This window comes from Myxocyprinus asiaticus, chromosome 7 (assembly GCF_019703515.2).
Source record: "Myxocyprinus asiaticus isolate MX2 ecotype Aquarium Trade chromosome 7, UBuf_Myxa_2, whole genome shotgun sequence".
NCBI classification, from domain to species: domain Eukaryota; kingdom Metazoa; phylum Chordata; class Actinopteri; order Cypriniformes; family Catostomidae; genus Myxocyprinus; species Myxocyprinus asiaticus.
In genome coordinates, this window is record NC_059350.1 from 7,557,378 (window position 1) to 7,577,803 (window position 20,426).

Below are 20,426 nucleotides of genomic sequence, written 5' to 3' on the forward strand. Positions count from 1 at the left end.
AGAAGACCGCTTACTCTGTTTCTGTGGAGATGATAGACTGAACTAACATTTTTTAAAATACACTCAGAATCTCAAAGTTCTTCTTTCATGCGGAGTATTTTTATGCTCATGGGTTTTATCGAAGTTCCTTAAAATAACGAGTGAAAGTGGAGAAATGTAAGACAGAATTATTTTAATATTGCATAATATACTATAATATAATATGATATAATGCAATACAATAAAATACAAAACAATATAATATAATATAATATAATATAATATAATATAATATAATATAATATAATATAATATAAGATAATATAAGATAATATAAGATAATATAATATAATAGCTATTCAGGTTGGCTGAGTTCCAAATATAACAGTGTACATTTAAAATGGACCAAGATTTTAAATATTTTGATTACATTTCTTCTTCCCTCAAGTTAAAAAAAAAAAAAAAAAAAAAAAAAAAAAGGATATATATATATATATATATATATTATACAGTATATATAACTGTATGCGATATGGCCCTACATCAGCACTGCTATGATTCGGCTATAGGTAATCACAGCAGTGCTGATTTAGGGCCATATAGCACGATTGCGAGTGTGATATTGCTTATATACAACAGGTCAATGAATTTGTGCATGGAACTACTCTCTTACGTGACAGATCAGAATCTGCCGTTGCTGGTTCAAACCAAATGATGCGTCCAAGCCTCTCAAAAACATCACTTCAGAACTACTAGTATCACAGCTTGGGCTTTTTCTAAGATGTTATTGGAGAAAAAAGGATGTGTGTGTGTGTGTGTGTGTGTGTGTGTGTGTGTGTGTGTGAGAGAGAGAGAGAGAGAGAGAGAGAGAGAGAGAGAGAGAGAGAGAGATGGAGTGTGTGCGATCACCTGTTGATGATGCTGTAGTCTGTTAGTTAGCTTTCTGAGGAAAATGTCATTTTGGTGAAATGCATCCTATTTTCTCAGCAGAAATTTCTCCCTACTTCACGGTAGCTGGTGCGCAAGAGGCATTCACGATAGAAACCACAATGTCCTCCGCCATTTTCTCCTCTCCAATGTGGAGAGTCCGGTAAGAGGTAAGCGACTTGAGTTCGTGTAATTAATCAGTCTGTTGTGTCTCTCAGCTGTGATGAGACAACGCTGAAGTTGTTAATTTAAAGCTGTTTAAAGCTATTTCCTAGCTTAGTAGTGTAGTAGTAATACGAGCGATCACGGAGTGCTGTTGAATATAAACACTGAGTGACGCTGATTCACTTCACGTCACCAACTGGCTCATATTACACACAAAAATGGTCTTTTGGCTCCACCTGCTGGCTAAAATATGTAATGTCACAAAATGTAATGTAAAGAGACAGATGGCTCTTAACACATCTGCATTGCTCTTACACTTTAGTTTAGAATGGCACGAACACAAGCGGAGTAATACACACAGTGAAGCATTAGAGTGCTGATGGTGTGAGACCATCAGTATTCATGGAACGCCTCTTTTCCAATCAGATTCAAGGACCGGAATAAACTGTTTTATATGTAAACTCAGCAAAAAAGAAACATCCCTTTTTCAGGACACTGTATTTTAAAGATAATTTTGTAAAAATCCACATAACTTTACAGATCTTTATTGTAAAGGATTTAAACAATGTTTTCCATGCTTGTTCAACGAACCATAAACAATTAATGAACATGCACCTGTGGAACGGTCATTAAGACACTAACAGCTTACAGACGGTAGGCAATTAAGGTCACAGTTATAAAAACTTAGGACACTAAAGAGACCTTTCTACTGACTCTGAAAAACACCAAAAGAAAGATGCCCAGGGTCCATGCTCATCTGCGTGAATGTGCGTTAGGCATGCTGCATGGAGGCATGAGGACTGCAGATGTGGCCAGGGCAATAAATTGCAGTGTCCACACTGTGAGAAGCCTAAGACAGTGCTACAGAGAGACAGGAAGGACAGCTGATCATCCACGCAGTGGCAGATCACGTGTAACAACCCCTGTACAGGATCGATATATCCGAATATCACACCTGCGGGACAGGTACAGGATGGCAACAACAACTGCCTGAGTTACACCAGGAACACACAATTCCTCCATCAGTGCTCAGACTGTCCGCAATAGGTTGAGAGAGGCTGGACTGAGGGCTTGTAGGCCTGTTGTAAGGCAGGTCCTTACCAGACATCACCGGCAACAATGTCACCTATGGGCACAAACCCACCTTCGCTGGACTAGACAGGACTGGCAAAATGTGCTCTTCACTGACGAGTCGCAGTTTTGTCTCACCAGGGTTATGGTCGGACTTGCGTTAATCATCGAAGGAATGAGCGTTACACCAAGGCCTGTACTCTGGAGCAGGAACGATTTGGAGGTGGAGGGTCCATCATGGTCTGGGGCGGTGTGTCACAGCATCATTGGACTGAGCTTGTTGTCATTGCAGGCAATCTTAATGCTGTGCGTAATGTAAAATATTTTTATAAAGTTACAACATGCGTTACAGGGAAGACATCCTCCTTCCTCATGTGGTACCCTTCCTGCAGGCTTATTCTGACATGACCCTCCAGCATGACAATGCCACCAGCCATACTGCTCATTCTGTGCGTGATTTCCTGCAAGACAGGAATGTCAGTGTTCTGCCATGGCCAGCGAAGAGCCTGGATCTCAATCCCATTGAGCACGTCTGAGACCTGTTTGATCGGAGGGTGAGGGCTAAGGCCAGGGCCATTCCCCCCAGAAATGTCCAGGAACTTGCAAGTGCCTTGATGGAAGAGTGGGGTAACATCTCACAGCCACGCCCCCCCCCCGATCCCTTTCTTCCCGGAAGTGCACGACGAGCTGATGAGGTCTTGGAGGGCACCTTTTTCTGCCCGAAACTGAACTCCCATCTTGTCTGCTCTAACTACCCTCAATGGCGGGGCGGCCCACAGGTATCTGGAGGTCCCTCAGATGGATAAGGCATTTGCAGTGCACCTGTGCCTGCAAAGCGCAGCCACCTGATGGGATTGCCCGGCACTCCCTTCCAAGGCCTGTAGGACAATGTCGTCTCTGATGGCCAAAGCCTACTGTGCCGCTGGTCAGGCCACCTCTGCCCTGCATGACATGGCCATCCTGCAAGTACACCAGGCCAAGGCACTAAAGAAACTGCACGTGGGTAGTCCTGATCCCGATGTGATGCAGGAGCTGCGCTCGGCAACCGACCTTGCCCTCCGGGTGACGAAGGTCACGGCACGAGCACTTGGGCAGGCGATGTCCACCCTTGTGGCCCAAGAACGCCACCTGTGGCTGAATCTGGTCAAGATGAGGGACACGGACAAGGTTCGCTCCCAGATCGGGCTATTCAGTGACACCGTCGAGGACTTCGCCCAGCAGTTATCAGCGGTGAGGAAGCAGACGAAGGCTGTACAACACATCTTGCCCCGGTGTGGCTCAAGATCCCGTATCCCATCTGCTCGCCGAGGGTGTCCCCCTGCGGCGGCAAAAGCCCAGGCGGCTCCGCTTCAGCCCGAGCCCAGTTCTCAGCCCCAGTGTAGAGCCCCCCGCAGGAAGCTGACGCCCCCCACTTCACGGGCCGGCACAAGGACTCGGAAGGCTCCTAAACGCCCCTGAGATGGATGACCCAGGGAGCGAGATGTCTGTGTGTTCTGTCAGGTATGAACAGGTAAGTTCGGGAATACAGACAGCTGGCTGGGTGTATCGCTTGCGTATAGCGCCTTTTGCCTCCAAAGAGGCAAAGATGTGCGCTTCTTTTCCCATGTGAGTTCACAAACCCGTGAACCCTGGATGTCCTTCCTCCCTAGCCCTGTGGCTCATGAATTCAGCGGAGGAATTCACAGCCGGAACCAGTACGTGTGCTAATATGCCCTTACTGAGGTAGGTGCTCCACAGGTGCCAGTTACTCCGGTAACCCCTGTGACGTATTTTCTGCAGTATGGTCTGCAGTATGGTCTCCCTGTCGGCAGACCTGCGTCTCCCTTCGACAGAGCCCTCTCTGTCCCAGTCGCCGTGTTTGTAGAGCTCCTCCCCTTTCAGGCAGGACCTACCACCGTGCCTCTTCCATGTGCGGCTCTGAGCCCAAGAAGTATGACAATTTTTGTGACAATTAATCATCATAATCGTGAAAGCCCTAAACAAACAATAAATCGGCATAATTAAAATTATTTGTTTGACAGTTAATCTTCAGGCAAATTTCATAATCATGACAGCACTAGTCCCATTGCTTTATATCAAACATGTGCTTAACAAATTTGGAAAAAAAAGAAAGAAAATATGCTGTTTGTATACAGTAAGTAGCTATTTAATCTCTGGGTTTCAAGATTTTGTAGAAGCAATTTTTGCTGCTTAAATGTATATATATATTTTAGGGTAAGCATGTTTTGCTATGTTTGAATACCATGGATAAAATGTCCCTTCCACCTGACAGATATCACTCGAACAGGTGTCCTATGAAACCACACCTTGTCTCTGTGACTTCCCTAGGCTCTGTAAAATGCACAAAATAAATAAATAAATAAATAGTCATGGGACCAGCCAGCCTTATTTTTATTTTTTTTTATTTTTTTTGCCAATCATAAATCTAGCCAAACAGAAATGCTCTCTGTTTGTCAGTAATCTTGCACATTCAGGATTGCTGACATTGGGTTGGCTAACATGTCTTTTGAGGGTGGGGCTTTTAAGAGAGGGCTGGTTGAAGATAGCAAAATGGTGGAAGGTAGCAAAGAGCTAATTTCATTATGATTTTGCACCACTATTTTCATATGGCACCACAGATTTTCAATTTGATTGATATTGGGGCAGCTTTTTATTTTTGAACCACAGTGCTGTTGTGTTGTCCTTGTGTTTGTGTAGCGGTAGCCAGCTGATACATGATAGCTGTGCAGTGTGTAAACCTCACTCTCCTGGCCCTAAGAGACGCACTAGTGACTGAGGCTTGAGGTTATGGCTATATATTTCCTTGCTAGCACGTCTGACTCCCAAGCCAGGAATCGCCGGTTCGAATCCCGTTTGAGGCGGGTCGAGTAGGACTGGTGACACTAGTGCCATGACCCAGATGGGAGTAAGGTTTACGGGGTTGAGTGTAAATGTAGCAAGATGGTAGCTGTGCAGTGTGTAAACTTCACTCTCCTGGCCTTAAGAGACGCACTAGCGACTGAGGCTAGAGGCAATGGCTTTACAGCATCTTTGCTAGCTCGTCTCGACTCCCATGATGGGAATTGCTGGTTTGAATGCTGCTTGGGGCGGGTCGAGTAGGACCGGTGACACTAATGCTGTGATCCGGATGGGGGTGAGGTTTAGGGGGGTGGTGAGTGTAATGGTAGCCAGCTGGTACATGATAGCTGTGCAGTGTGTAAACCTCACTCTCCTGGCCTTAAGAGATGCACTAGCGACAGAGGCTAGAGGCAAAAGCTTTATAGCCTCCTTGCTTGCTGCATCCGAATTTTGGCTGAAAAGCTCTATCTTGTTCTCATCTAACTCATTTCAAGTCTCATGTAAACAGTAAAAAAGCTGTTTTCTGATAGTATATTGCTGTGCATGTAAACACTTATTGTTTTAACAGAATATCTTAACTTAAATGTTCTCTACCAAGTTCATGAGAGACCTGTTAAAGGGTTAATAAAGCTATTAACACATTTTTCCCACACTGTAACTAAGTTCTGAGACAATCGATGAACTTTCGCCTCATAATGATCAACACTCTTTCAAAAGGCTTTGAGGTTCATATAGGTATGAATTTTCTGTTGGAGCATAAATAGATTGTACGTTTATATGAGTCTACTTTTTTTGCTCCAGGCATGAATTATCTTTTTCTCTTTCCCGTCTCTGATTTTCCTTGAGGAATTTGACTGACCTAGTTAGCATACTCCCGTGCACCTTAAGAATGTTATAAAGAATATTTACAGTGCTGTATTTAGATACAGCACGACATGATTAAGTAATGAGGATTTGAATTATTAGTGTTTCAAGGAGGAAGTCTGATGCATCATTTAATGATTTTTACACTGAGATGAAAAGCAGCAAGATGTGAGGAATTGTGCATTTTAAAGTTTTTTATAGGTTGATTTTTCTAGTAGTTTATAACATGGGTAAATCAATAAGGGTTCTGATGCAGATCTGCAAGGAGTTTTTGATTTGATGATGGTGTCTCCTTAATGCATAAAAAAAGAGAATCCAACCTCAAATTATCTCAATTTGGTCTCACTCATTTCTGTATTCTGCTCATCCCTCCACAAATTCAATGCATTTTATAGCAATCTGTCTAACACAACTATGCATTCATCTATAGTAAATTGTGTACAGTGTGATCATATTTCTGAAAAAGTATACCAGGGTTGTTTACTATGTATCTGCCACAGCATATGGAGAATATAAAGTAACCATATGGTCTTTGTTTGTTTTTAAAGGTGATCCTCATGCTGACCAAACTGTATGACTTCAACCTTGGCAGTGTCACCGAGAGCTCCTTATGGAGGTAAGAATACAGATAATATTTTAATGGCTCACTTTTATATTTACAGCACATTACTGGAAAATATATGGTGTCTTACATTACTTGTTATAGAATTTTATTTTAAAGGAATGTTCCAGGTTCAATACAATTTAAGCTTTATCAGTAGCATTTGTGGCATAATGTTTATTACCACAACTTGTTCCTTCTTTATATGAAAAACAAAAACAAAATTGCAGTTACAGTAAGTACACTTATAATTAAATTAAATAAGGCGAATCCAAAAGCATAAAAAAATACAAACTGTTTCAAAAGTATAGCCACAAGACAAACATTATTCATGTTAACATGATTTTAGTGTAATAAAATCTGTTCTAAATGATTTTAGTGTGATGGAATCAATTACAAGGTTTACGGTTACATCGTCATGACAATGAAGTTATTGGATATTGGATAGAACTTAACACAGTTAAGATTAGTAAGTGTGTTTATGTCTTGTGGCAATACTTTTGAAACAGTGTGTTTTTTAATGTTTATGGACTGGCTCCATTCACTTCCAATGTAACTGTATTTGCACCAACCGTGATTTTTGCTATTTTTTATATAAGCGGGGAACAATTTGAAATTATATTGTGTGGTAATCAACATTATGCAACAAATTCTAGACTGAGCTTAATTTTTATTAAACCTGAAACAGTCCTTTAAAAGATATAAATGATTTCACTATTAAGAGGTACACACTGTTTAAAGAATGTGAAGCAATTATGCAATGTCTCTGTGGGAGCTCCACAAACCACACAATGAAGCAGTGCAATTAATTTTGACAATTTTACCAAAAGCAACTGTGATGAGGAGGAGGGTGTGACTGGGCCGTGAGGATAAACGCCCTGCGCTGAGTTGCCTAATCAGCGGGAAGGAGATAAGGGAAGAGCCGGGGATGCCAGAGAGAAAGACGCATGCAACAGTGTAACAGTTCGGGAAAGGAGGATGCGGGAACCGAATTAACAATGAACAAAACTTTAATTAGACAGAACATCAAACTGAAAACACAGCAACATAAACACACACACAGAGCAGCCACGTGTGTCTTTCTCTCCCTCTCTCTGGCGTCCCTGACTCTTCCCTTATCTCCCTCCCACTGATTAGGCAACTCAGCGCAGGGCATGCATCCTCATGGCCTGGCCACGCCCTGCTCCTCGTCACACACCTCCACCGCCCGATTCAGGCTGGCGCGCCATCCGGACTGACTTGATCCCTCCCATCTCTGGAGGGGAGACGCTGCCCTTCCGGCCGTTCTGCCACCTGATGGTCCTCCCCGCCTCCTGAGGATCTGAGAGAGAGATGAGAGGAGGGAGGGGGAGAGAGAAAGAGTGAGCTGGAGAGACAAAGAGAGAGAGAGGAGAGAGAGAGAAAAGAAAACGCTCTTCTTCGGCTCCCACATAACGCCGCCCACCCGGTCCTCCACCGCTTCACCGCCCCCTGGCAGAAGGCAGCGGTTCCTCCATTCGCTGGTGAACAGCAATGGCTCTTTCGCTTCCTCTTTCGTATGGCAGCAGCGAGTTCTCCTGGACAGCGTGCTCTTCCTCCTTTCCTGGGTTTCGGCACCAGTGTAACAGTTCGGGAAAGGAGGATGCGGGAACCGAATTAACAATGAACAAAACTTTAATTAGACAGAACATCAAACTGAAAACACAGCAACATAAACACACACACAGAGCGGCCGCGTGTGTCTTTCTCTCCCTCTCTCTGGCGTCCCTGACTCTTCCCTTATCTCCCTCCCGCTGATTAGGCAACTCAGCGCAGGGCATGCATCCTCATGGCCCGGCCACGCCCTGCTCCTCATCACACACCTCCACCTCCCGATTCAGGCCGGCGCGCCATCCAGACTGACTTGATCCCCCCATCTCTGGAGGGGAGACGCTGCCCTTCCGGCCGTTCTGCCACCTGATGGTCCTCCCCGCCTCCTGAGGATCTGAGAGAGAGATGAGGGGAGGGAGGGGAGAGAGAGAAAGAGTGAGCTGGAGAGACAGAGAGAGAGAGAGGAGAGAGAGAGAAAAGAAAACGCTCTTCTTCGGCTCCCACATAACGCCACCCACCCGGTACTCCACCGCTTCACCGCCCCCTGGCAGAAGGCAGCGGTTCCTCCATTCCCTGGCGGACGGCAATGGCTCTTTCGCTTCCTCTTTTGTATGGCAGCAGCGAGTTCTCCTAGACAGCGTGCTCTTCCTCCTTTCCTGGGTTTCGGCACCAGTGTAACCGTTCGGGAAAGGAGGATGCGGGAACTGAATTAACAATCAACAAAACTTTAATTAGACAAAACATCAAACTGAAAACACAGCAACATAAACACACACACACACAGAGCAGCCGCGTGTGTCTCCCTCTCTGGCGTCCCTGGCTCCTCCTTTTATCTCTTTCCCTCTGATTGGGCAACTTAGTGCCGGGCGTGAATCCTCTCGGCCCGGCCACGCCCACCTCCTCGTCACAGCAACTTACAGTACAGTGTATTCAAGGTAAATTTTATCAGTATGTGTGTTCCCTGGGAATTGAACCCATGATCTGCATTGCTAGCATTTTCCTCTACCTGTTGAGCTACAGGAATCAAAAAACAAACAAGGCCTCTCTTTTACTTAAAACAATTTAACATACTCCTCTTCAGTATCAATTTAAAGGTTATCACTGGCTCTTTGCAACTACAATTGTATAAGCAGCATGACAGTACAGACGCATCCTGTTCTGTGACTTAAAAGAACTCGGTATTATTAGTCAGATGAAGCCACATTAGTTAATTAATGGTGTGACTAATTGATTGTCTTTATACACGCTTTAGATATACAGCACACAGCTCATTGCTCTGCATGAGCATTAGAAATGCTTGACAAAAGTTTGTTTTTCCATTTTCAGACGGAAAAAAAGGTTACAGCATTTTTTTAAGCTAAAACAAAAGGCAAAAGAGAAACAAAAGAATGATAAAAACAATATTATAAATATAGTCGCAAGATTCAATTATGAGGGTCCAAGCATATGCAAAGAGAACATGACTAAAATAGCCAAATTTGAAAATGAAGATCCTGTGGATACATTTGTTTTGGTTTCAGATTTCAACTTCTTTGATCACAGTTGCACAGTTAGGATTTTGTTTAAGTTATAGTGCTGCTCAGCATTAGAAATTGATTACATTTACCATATGACCTAAGAATGCGTTCTGGTCCATGTGCACCAAGTTTTGTGAAGTTTGGACATTCAAGATACAGGCCAATCAGTCATTATGGGCCACACCCAAAACTTTTTGCCATACATCTTTTTAATGACTTAATGAATCAGAATATTGTTATTAACTTTTTGTCAGGAGCATCTCTAGATGATACATACCAAATTTCATGCGACTCAGACAAACTGCCTCGGATGAATTTGAAAAAGGTTTTTCAAAAACAATCTAAGTGGTAGAAAATCAAACTGATTTGGGGGCACTGAAGGATTCAGAGGAAACAAAATGACCACTTCGACAATCCTTGTGGTTTAGAGCACACAGATAAAACTCTGTAAAGAACTTGTCAGTTCTGGGAGCGTTATGTGTGTGCGTTCCTCCATCCTTATGACTTTGCTGTGCAGATCTATAAAATATTTTTAAAAGTGTCAATAAACCTTCTCTTCAGTACATTTTATGTTTGTATTTGATTATTTGTTTTGCAAACTCTATGCAGGCTTCGGCTTTTCATGACACCTGTATTTCATGATTTCATACTATTTGAGCTTCAGTTGTAATGAAGTTTCCAAGTAAAAAGTCTGCACAACTTTACTTTTGTTAAATGTTACGTCAATGTATGTGTAACCGGTCCTGCTCAGAGCGGGATTCGAACTGTGCCTTCGGCATGGGAGGCGGGCAAGAGGCCTAGAGGAGGCTAAAGGCTACAGCCTCTAGCATCAGCCGCTAGTGCGCCTTTTGAGGCCAGGGGAGTGAGGTTTACACACTGTACAGCTATCTACCAGCTGGCTACCGTACACTCACCCCCATAAACCTCACTCCCATCTGGGTCACAGCACCACTGCAATTGTTCCTGCTCGACCCACTCCAAGCAGGATTCGAACCGGGTCTCCAGCATGGGAGGCAAGCGTGCTAACGAGGAGGCTAAAGGCTACAGCCCCTAGCGTCAGTCGCTAGTGCAACTCTTGAGGCCAGGGGAGTGTGGTTTACATACTGTACAACTACCTGCCAGCTGGCTACCGTTACATATGCATTATTTTATTCGTCCAGAAATGATAACATTACTTACAAGGTTAACATTACCAGGCGTACACACATCACAACAAAAGGACAGGCATTGCCTGCACTGCAATATTTAAGAGACGTTCTCAATGCTTCCCCTAATTTCACAGACCAAGGGATAACCAGACAGCCGGACGTTGCTTGAACAAGAAGCGTACACCATTTCCTTAAGCAGCTCTGCATCTTACTTTAACTTGACACGTTGCAGTGGTACCGTTGAAGCTGACGCATTGCTTCATAGAGTTCACTGATTTGGGCAATGCTAAACTGAACACTAAGCCCTGAAAACACAGTGAGTGGTGTCACAATGGTCAAAGACGTCTATCTAGCGCATGTTAAAGTAGGCCAACAAATTAAAAAAAGCACAATATAAATAGCAGCATCTATATTACCGGTGGTGAGTGTCGTCAAACAACCAGAAATAACCCCCGTTGTCACACTTGACAACGAAAGCCATATGAAACATATGTAACCTGATGTATATTGATTTAATTGATGGATTTCATGTGTTTGTAGACTCTCTAACATTATATATGTTTCTTTCCTTGATTAAGATTTGCAAAACATTCTTGATAGAGTATTATACAACTATAAATCAACAGATGAAGTACCACAGTTGACAACTGTCACCTTGTAAAGATTTCATGCTCACTGATAGTGGAACCTGGTGGCCGAGGTTGGTACCGCATGCTTTTTGTCGGCTAGCAAGCAAAAAAAAAAAAAAAAAAAAAAAAAAAAAAATATATATATATATATATATATATATATATATATATATATATATATATATATATATATATATATATATTTTTTTTTTTTTTTTTTTTGAGAAAAAATATGTAAAGAGAATTTTTTTGGAGATAGCTTTTTTTTTGAGAGAGAGAGAGAGAGAGAGAGAGAGAGAGAGATCAGACAGAAAAAAATGTAGAAAGAAAAAATGTGAAAGAAAAAAAATTGACAGAAAAAAAAAAACGGGTAGAGTACCGTAAATAATGACAAGTTTTGGTTGAACTATTCTACGCTACAAGGATAAACTGCAGCAACTATACCAACACTAAAACTGAGAAAATGGCTTCAAAGTTACTTGGTTTGAGTATGGATTTTCTAGTCTTTGCAAGTTTTACACTCCGTTTTCTGAGCATTGTTGAGCCAACCCCTCTTTAACAGGACAGATCAAGAGGCCCAGTTTTGGTCACTTTGAGAAAATGTGTAGTTAATGCATTTTGCCTTTGCACTGTAGTATTCATTTAACTTCCACAAATTTCAAACATATTGTAAAACTGGCCTCAGATCAGCAGATTTGACAATGTCTACCAGCAACAGATTGGAGTGGTGATGTTCAACAGACTGAGTGGCCTTTTTGCTTGGAAAGACAGTCGCCATCGGAAATGCAGTAGCCAAACACTATGTACTGAAGCAAGACAGGGAAAGTTCCAGCTGAGCTCCTCTCTATTATTCTCATAATAATAATAATAATAATAATAATAATAAATGTTGAATGTTCAAAAATCTACTGTCTTATTCTCAGACAATGCTTGCTGTTGACCCAGTGTCTCGGTAATGAAGTAAGTGACCCTACATAAAAATATTCTGGTAACAAAAGGGTGATTAATCAAATGGCAATATGGAGTGTAGTTACCTACCCAATCATTTTAGATGAGCCAGGAGATGGTAATTGGATTTCTCTGTGTGTCCTTTGTTTGTGTATGTGTGTGTGTGCTCTGCAGTTAATCATGAAAGAGTTCCCCTATCTCATAAAGAAAAAAATGGAAATTTTTCCATTTAGGCTAAGATTTATGTCAAAACAATGGTAAGGTTACAATCAACTATATAAGTGATTGATTGATTTATTGATTTATCTCTGCATTTATATAAAGAGGGGACCATGCCTATTTCTCACACATCTTTATAAAGCCACTTTTTTTTTTAGGCTAATACCGTAAGGACTTATAGTGGGCCATGATGTCACTCAACATGGGGTAAGTTGTCATAATGGGAACCCATTTAAATAGCCCATTATATATACTGCTTAGTGGCTTTTCAGCAAAATATAAACAGTAAAAAAAATTATAAAGCACAAGATGATTCATGAAACAGCAAAGCATGTAAATGGAAACATACAAAAATATCAAAACATTGTTTTGTCCAACAGATTTTGTAATTAATCACATACATTAAAAAAATTAAACTTGTGACAGTGTGCCCCGACCAGACTTTTATGAAAAATACAGTTGGCCAACCTATTAATTGCTTACTTATAGTTGTTTCTGCTTAAAAGGCTGGGATAGGATAAAGTATTTTAATACAGAAAAAGTCACATACTTTAGCTTTAACATGGTGTTATCTTACCACACTAACACTACAGTAGAGATAAATTGTTTACAAGAATACGTTTATCATAGAACACCAACAGGAAGACATTTTCATGACGTGGAAAACCACATCTCCATGTAAGTAACATTAATGGTATTATTATAACTACAGAGCAGTGCATAGAAAAATATGGATAACAGGGCTGGCTGTGAGTAATTACCAAACTAAACATTTTAATAACGATAAACAAATTTTAACATCTTATTTATTTTATATTACCAAAGTAAAGTCGATGGTCGCTGGATTTAGATTCCATTTCAAAACCAAACAAACAGAACATCAATGTTTTAAAATGGTAAAACATTTAAAATTGAGTTCCACAACCATATTAAGTATTACAGAGCATTTTAATCATGTAAAATATAGATAACTGAGCTGGCTGCAAGACAAGTAAATATCAAATTGAACATATTAACAATAATAAACATTTCCCATCTTATTTATTTCAGATTACCAAAGTAAACAAGTCAACAGTCGTTCACCTGGCAAAACCAACTGAAAAACTGCTCCAAGGTCAATGTTGTCTGTCAGTTCCATGTGGATGTGCAGAAACATCAGGTGGTCGAGGCGCTTTTCCAGCCTGATCTTATGAATGTTTGGTAACATTTTTGCCAACCAAAATTATGTGCTTCTTTACACATTTTTCTGCAGTTTCCCAGTGAAATGTCCAGTGGGGGGCACTAAAAGTGAGTGAAATGGTGTCGTAATCAGACAAGATTTTTAAAGTGAATATTAGATGGATGTTTTAATACTTTAGCCTAAACCTAACCTATACTGTTTGTAAAGATAAAGAAGAGGTAATCAAAGCATCCTTACCCTTAACCAACACCTAAACCTAACTGATAATGTCCTAACCGATAGTGTTTTAATAGCAAATTTGACATGAAAACTTCAATGGCACTTTCGCTGCACTTTCACTTTCTTTTTCGAGCGTCCTTGGCTGGGCTTGACGCTCGGTGTCTGAGTCCAAGGTCTCCAAGTCCAAAGTCCATCACTCTATCAAGTAAGCTACTGCGCTAGCTAATCATGTTGGAATACATGTGTAATGGTGGGTCTGTAATACAAGGGTTTAAAAGTATTGTTTTTCAAATGATGCGTTAGAGTAAAAGTTTTTTGATATAATAACATAGCAGTGTGTGTAATACAGGAAAAATAAGTGTTTATAAAGTCATAAAAAGCCATAGTATCCATGATTTGTGTGAAAGTGAATAAAACGCACAGTTGTTGTAGCGCCTCTAGTGGTAATTTCACCAGGAAACTGCAGCAAATCATAGAAAGCGGGACGTAAAACTCAGTTCGCAAAAATGTAGTTATAGTAACACTCATTGTATGAGACTAGGTTGCGCTTGTCAGTCGTTGTGGAGTGCTGGAGCATCTTGATGTGGTGAAGACATGAAAAGCTCCTTTCAGTTGTCACATTTGACAAGGGGACTGTAAGATAGAAAAAACACAGATTTGTTCACAAGCGGAAAATCACCACTTTACAAGTGTGAAAGATTAAATGAGGGGCAAATTCATGGTTCTGACCTTAGAAGAATGTTCCTCTAGCTATCACTCTGGCCATGTATAGAATAATCTGAAGAACCTTTTAAGAACACATGCTGTTTTTGTCCCAAAAGGCTGAGCTCTTGTGCAGAGTACTTTGGTAATTTGTCATACTTTTAAATGTGAACAGGGCTTTGATATAAGAACTGCTTTTAAATGTAATTTTGAGACTGAATGAAGATTTGATTAATGCACATAAACACAATATATGTGGCCTGTGTATTTATGTCTAAATAATTTTCATTCTGTGCCAGTGAGTGAATAAGATGAAATAACAAGAGTACTTTTAATTTTTTCATTGTTTGAAAAAAAAAAAAAAAAAAAAAAAAATATCACAGACAGAATAATATTACATATATTCTTACTTATAAAGCTCTCAAATGACTTTGGGCTACATGGGGAGAGAGAAAGGTTTCAGCAAAGAGGCCCTGTAGTGAAATCATAAATGTAATGTCCATTACAATGAACAGGATGAGAATCTAATCATTCAGTTAAGCAACATGGGCTGCCATTGAGCAATTAATACTCATCTCTACCTGAAATACAAGTTTCTTCTAATTTCACTGGTTTGAGCACAATCGTATTAATTATAAATTGAATGATAAATTATGGAAGACTATGAGGTGTTGATCAATAAATGGATGACGTTCACATGTTCACATTTGTTGGTGACCTTTGATATGATGTGAAGTGATATGTTGGTCAATCATGTCCATTCTTCTTGCTTTAGTGGGTACATGTCATGCAGAAAATGACTGTCCTTGCTCTTTTGAAATAAAAATTAGATCTACTGTATTTGGACTAATTTAGCTAATGTACACAATGCAAACTCCCTCCCCAGTCCACCCAGGCCATATATTGAAGCTAAGCTTCAAGAATGGGACAATTCGAACTACACTGAAAGTTTTTAACATTCTAATCCAAGGGGTTAGCCAGTAATACCAGACGTCATTTAGAGTTTTAAAGGTACAGTAGCAAAAACAGCCTGTGTATTTCTAATGGTCAGAGAGAAGGTAGAACATGGACATTTAATACTAAACTAGTATTTAATACTAAATCTGATTTTGGTGCAAGCGGACCAGGGCCGTTTCTAGACATTAAAGGGATATTTCACACAAAAATGAAAATTCTCTCATCATTTACTTGTATGACCAGACCTTTCAAGCTCCAAAAATCACATAAAGGCAGCATCAAAGTAATCCATATGACTTTAGTGGTTAAATCAATGTCTTCTGCAGTGATGCAATCACTTTGGGTGAGAAACAGATCAATATTTAAATCCTTTTTACTATAAATCTCCACTCTCACTTTCAGAATGTAAAAGTAAAAATATTTAAATAGTTATCTGTCACCCACACTTATTATATCACTTACGAAGATATGGATTTAACCACTGGAGTCATATGGATTACTTTAATGCCATCTTTATTTGCTTTTTGGAGCTTGAACGGAGCTTGATTAATTTGCATTATATGGACCTACAGCTGAGATATTCTTCAAAAAATCTTTGTTTGTGTGTCTAAAAGAATGTATTTGTTATTGAATTGACTCAAATTTAGATTATACAATAACTCAGCTTAAATTTAGAAGATTATAACTGATTCTGGGTGAATTATAAAATAAAATAAATTCTACACAGAAATGCATTGTTTCATTGTGTCAGTTGTACATGCACAAGGAGAACTGAGATAGTGTTAACAAGGTTCAACTTGACCAAAGGTGACACAGATCACCCTAATGGTGACATCACAAGAAACAATTATTTGCAAAAAAACAAAACATAAATGATACTAGAAGAGCTAAAACCTTCATGAATTCTTAATAACAACTATTTAAATGCCTCCATAAGTTCCCTTTGACCAAGGAAACATAATTAATTAATTCAAGTGCAAGGGATTATCATTTGATATAATGGCATACTTTAATTACTAGTAATATTCATGTTACGATAAGTTATAACCATTTCTAAACCTCCAACACCAAAGAATATGCATTTTCTTATTTTCTGTTTTGTAAAAAACACTAATCTATAATAAATATAATAATTAAAATTCATTGTACTGGTTTAAGAATAGACCACTGAAAACCTCTTATCTGTCGACCACTGAATAGCCTATTAGAAGAATGCATCGGATGGGTGTTTCTCTAGAAACATGATGAATTCAGTGTTTCTGAGCTTCAAAAGCTCACCATCTTTAAGATCATTCTCTATAAGTCAAGCATCTAGATACTCACAGAATTGCAGAAAAACAGAATAATATCTCACTTTTTATTTGATCACCTCTCAGTGTCTGCTGCTCTTGTTTTGTGCGTGCAGTGCATAAAATTGTGGTTTGCAGCTCTTGAGCGTGACCGCACACGCAGCGCAGAGGGAACATTTTCTTGACACTGGAAACATGTCCATGTCCATGACCATGCGCTTAAGTTTGAACACTAAATATTTCACGATAGCAAAGTAGACATAAGACTCATTTTACATGTTATTTGTTGCAATGCTGATAATAGGAGTCATTTGTGGATTTTACAAGTGCTAGAAATGAAACTTATCACACACAGCCCTGGCTATCTACCAAGTTCACATGTCTTTTGGAGGTCCCCCGGCAATGTGGAGGCCATAGGCTTTACCTAGTCTGCCTATAGCTAGTGCCGGCCCTGAAGTGGACTTCAGAAATAGGGCTGCAACTAACGATTATTTTGATAATCTATTAATCTAACGATTATTAGAAAAATTATTTGACTATTCGGCAGTTATTGCAACGATTAATCATTAGCTCTTAAACAATTATTCAGCTTGTGCCCCATCTTAAAAGGTTGTATTAAATGTGCTTACTAACAATAAAAAGGACAAAATCATCTTTTAAAAATACCTCTAAATGACATTCACTGAATTAAAATACTGTATATTTTTAATATAATTAAAAATACTTTTATTAAGTTTAATTCAGTAAAGAAATTCACTGCAAAAAATCCTAGTTATCAAATGTTTTTGTCTTGTTTTCCATTTAAAATTGTCCAAAAATCCTTAAAACAAGATACGTTTACTTGAGAAGCAACATATAAGTTTTGTTACTTTTGTTTGTTTGTCATGTTTTTTGTCACTCTTTCCCGATCAGTTTCACCAGGGATGAACTGCTGAATATTTGGCAGAGCATGCCTGATAATTTCTTGCTGGTGTTTGATTATTCGGACGTTTTTTTAGACATCTTAGTTGAAGGCGCTGCGGTGGTCTACAAGCGATCCAAAAGACGCACGTGAGGGAAAGAGCCACTGCGCTTGTGAAGCTTCGTCAACATGGCTTTAGGACTCTGCTGCTGAGTATTCATCTGGTGAATGTCCACTCCCTCACCAACAAAACGGACAAACTACTTCTGCTCACTCAAACAAATAAGGACTTTTCTAACTCCACTGCTCTGTGTTTCACAGAAACCTGGCTGAGTGAAGTCATCCTGGAATGTGCATTTCATCTGCCAGGCTTCCAGCTGTTCAGAGCGGATCGCATCGCAAAGTTATCGGGAGTTTTCCTTGTTTATTCTGGTGAGTGTTTATATCCTGCCACAAGCGTGCGTGAACGCAGCATTGCAACAGCTGGCTGATCACATCATAGACACGGAGCAACAACACCCGGACTCACTTATTATTATTCTGGGAGATTTTAATAAATCTAACCACACCTGTGAACTGCCAAAATTCAAACAACACAGCACATGCCCCACCAGAGACAGAAATATATTGGATCACTGCTACACCACTTTAAAGGATGCATATCGCTCTATCCCACGTGCAGCATTAGGACTCTCTGATCACTGTCTGGTTCATCTTCTCCCGACCTACAAGCAGAAACTAAAATCAGCTAAACCTGTAGTAAGGGCTGTAAGGAGATGGACCAATGAAGCAGAGATGGAACTACAAGCTTGCTTTGACTGCGCTGATTGGAGTGTTTTTGAGGCTGCAGCCACAGACCTGGATAAGTTCACAGATACTTGATGTCATATATCAGTTTCTGTGAGGATATGTGCATTCCTACTAGGACATTTTTATCATTCAATAACAATAAACCATGGTTTACAGAAAAACCCAAACAGCTTTGTCATGTCAAAGAGGATGCTTACAGAAGTAGGGATAAAATATTGTACAACCAGGCCAAAAACACATTGACTAAGGAAATCAGAGTGGCTAAAAGTAGCTACTATTAAAAGCTGAAAAAACAGTTTTCAACCAACGATACAGCATCTGTGTGGAAAGGCCTAAAAAGCTTTACCAAGTATATTACACCTCCCCCCTCGCTCTGTAGAGAGTCAAATAATAGCTGATGAACTGAATATGTTTTACTGCAGGTTTGAAAAGCCCAGTCTCACACCCCTCCCCTGCTCTGATCTTCACTTCACACGTACAATAAACACCTCCTGGAACCCCCATTGTTTCACCTGCCTGTCTGATTGTCTGCTCTGACCAACTGGCCCCCATCTTCACACAGACCTTCAATAGATCACTGGAGCAGTGTGAAGTTCCCTGCTGCTTTAACTGCTCCACCATCATTCCGGTCCCCCCAAAAAAAAACAAAATCACAGGAATATATGACTACAGACCTGTCATTCTCACATCTGTGGTCATGAAGTCATTTGAGAGACTGGTTTTGGCCAACCTGAAGGACATCACTGGACCCCTGCTGGACACCCTTCAGTTTGCTTACCGAGCAGAAATTAGAAGTTATTTCATTAAAAATATAATTTAAATGAGTGTCAGATCTAAAATGTCTGAGGTCAACCTTTGATGGGAAAAAATTGCTGTGGCACTGTTTTACAGCTTCAGGATAGAATTATGAAAGGGGAAAAGGGCAATTATAAATGAATATAATACAAGCTTGTTATGAAAAGATGTAGATTCAAAAGCAAGTCAAATGAGGTTTGTAAAACTTTGATGTCCAAAAATATTATTATTATTATTTTTATTTATTTTTTTCAGCTGTATTTGTGATTGCACACTTTAAAGTGGCAGAAGATATTTTGATTCTATCATGTCTGTCTTTGTATTTGTGTGTGCGTTGGAGAGACTTTGCTCTTCTAAAATATATTTGAAATGGCAGTTCTACGCCCCCCAAAAAACATGTTTAAAAAATGTGAGGTCACAACCGAACACAAGTTTCACATTAGCACACAGAAGAACATCTGAATATTTCATAAAACACACCACAACTTCGCCGCAGACTATTTTCAAATGCTGTCAATATTCAACATTTCGTATTACAGGGATTTAAACAACCCGTTGTAGGATATCTTTTGTTCTCTCTATTTTTGAGTGTATGTATGTGAGTAGATGCTGCTGAGCTAAAACCATTAAATGAAAGCTCATTTTATTAAATTTCATTATTAAATAATTGGTATAGGCTAATAGTTTTCAGTGGCATCTTTCTGATATGTGAGAAGAGGTAGACTGGCTGTTTCTGGGCTTCTGAAGCACCTGCTTCACATTTCACAATTAAAATATTAAGTTAATAAACAAGAGATGCCAAATATAGAACCAGCACTCTATCCTCAGAAAATACTGTGAAGTGTGTGTGTGTGTGTGTGTGTGTATGTGTGTGTGTATGTAGTTGTCTGAAATGTTTGTAGGTCCTGCTGTAAATCAGGGATGTAAATTAGTCAACAGTGGGCATCCTATCTTAAGTTCTCTGTTTATCAACTGCCTGTTGCTATGGTTACCAAACACCTGTGTTGCATTTGTATCTAATTAGGCAACTGTTAAATACTCCCTTTATTTCAATGGTCATTTGTAAAGTCTTACTTTTAGGTTTACGGTGATCTTGAG

The 20,426-nt window shown here is 39.9% G+C and overlaps 1 protein-coding gene and 1 long non-coding RNA gene across 2 annotated transcripts in view; both read left to right on the top strand.

Moving 5' to 3' along the window:
• LOC127444079 (VPS10 domain-containing receptor SorCS1) overlaps positions 1 to 20,426 on the top strand; it is a 310,619-nt gene that overhangs the window by 137,655 nt on the left and 152,538 nt on the right. The window contains exon 2 of the mRNA XM_051703250.1: positions 6,393 to 6,460. Coding sequence (XP_051559210.1) covers positions 6,393 to 6,460 — 68 coding nt within the window. The remainder of the gene's footprint in view (positions 1 to 6,392; positions 6,461 to 20,426) is intronic.
• LOC127444109 (uncharacterized) lies at positions 11,640 to 14,830 on the top strand. The gene is made up of 3 exons (XR_007897764.1): positions 11,640 to 12,268; positions 12,634 to 12,682; positions 13,526 to 14,830. It is a non-coding gene; the product is annotated as an uncharacterized LOC127444109 (long non-coding RNA).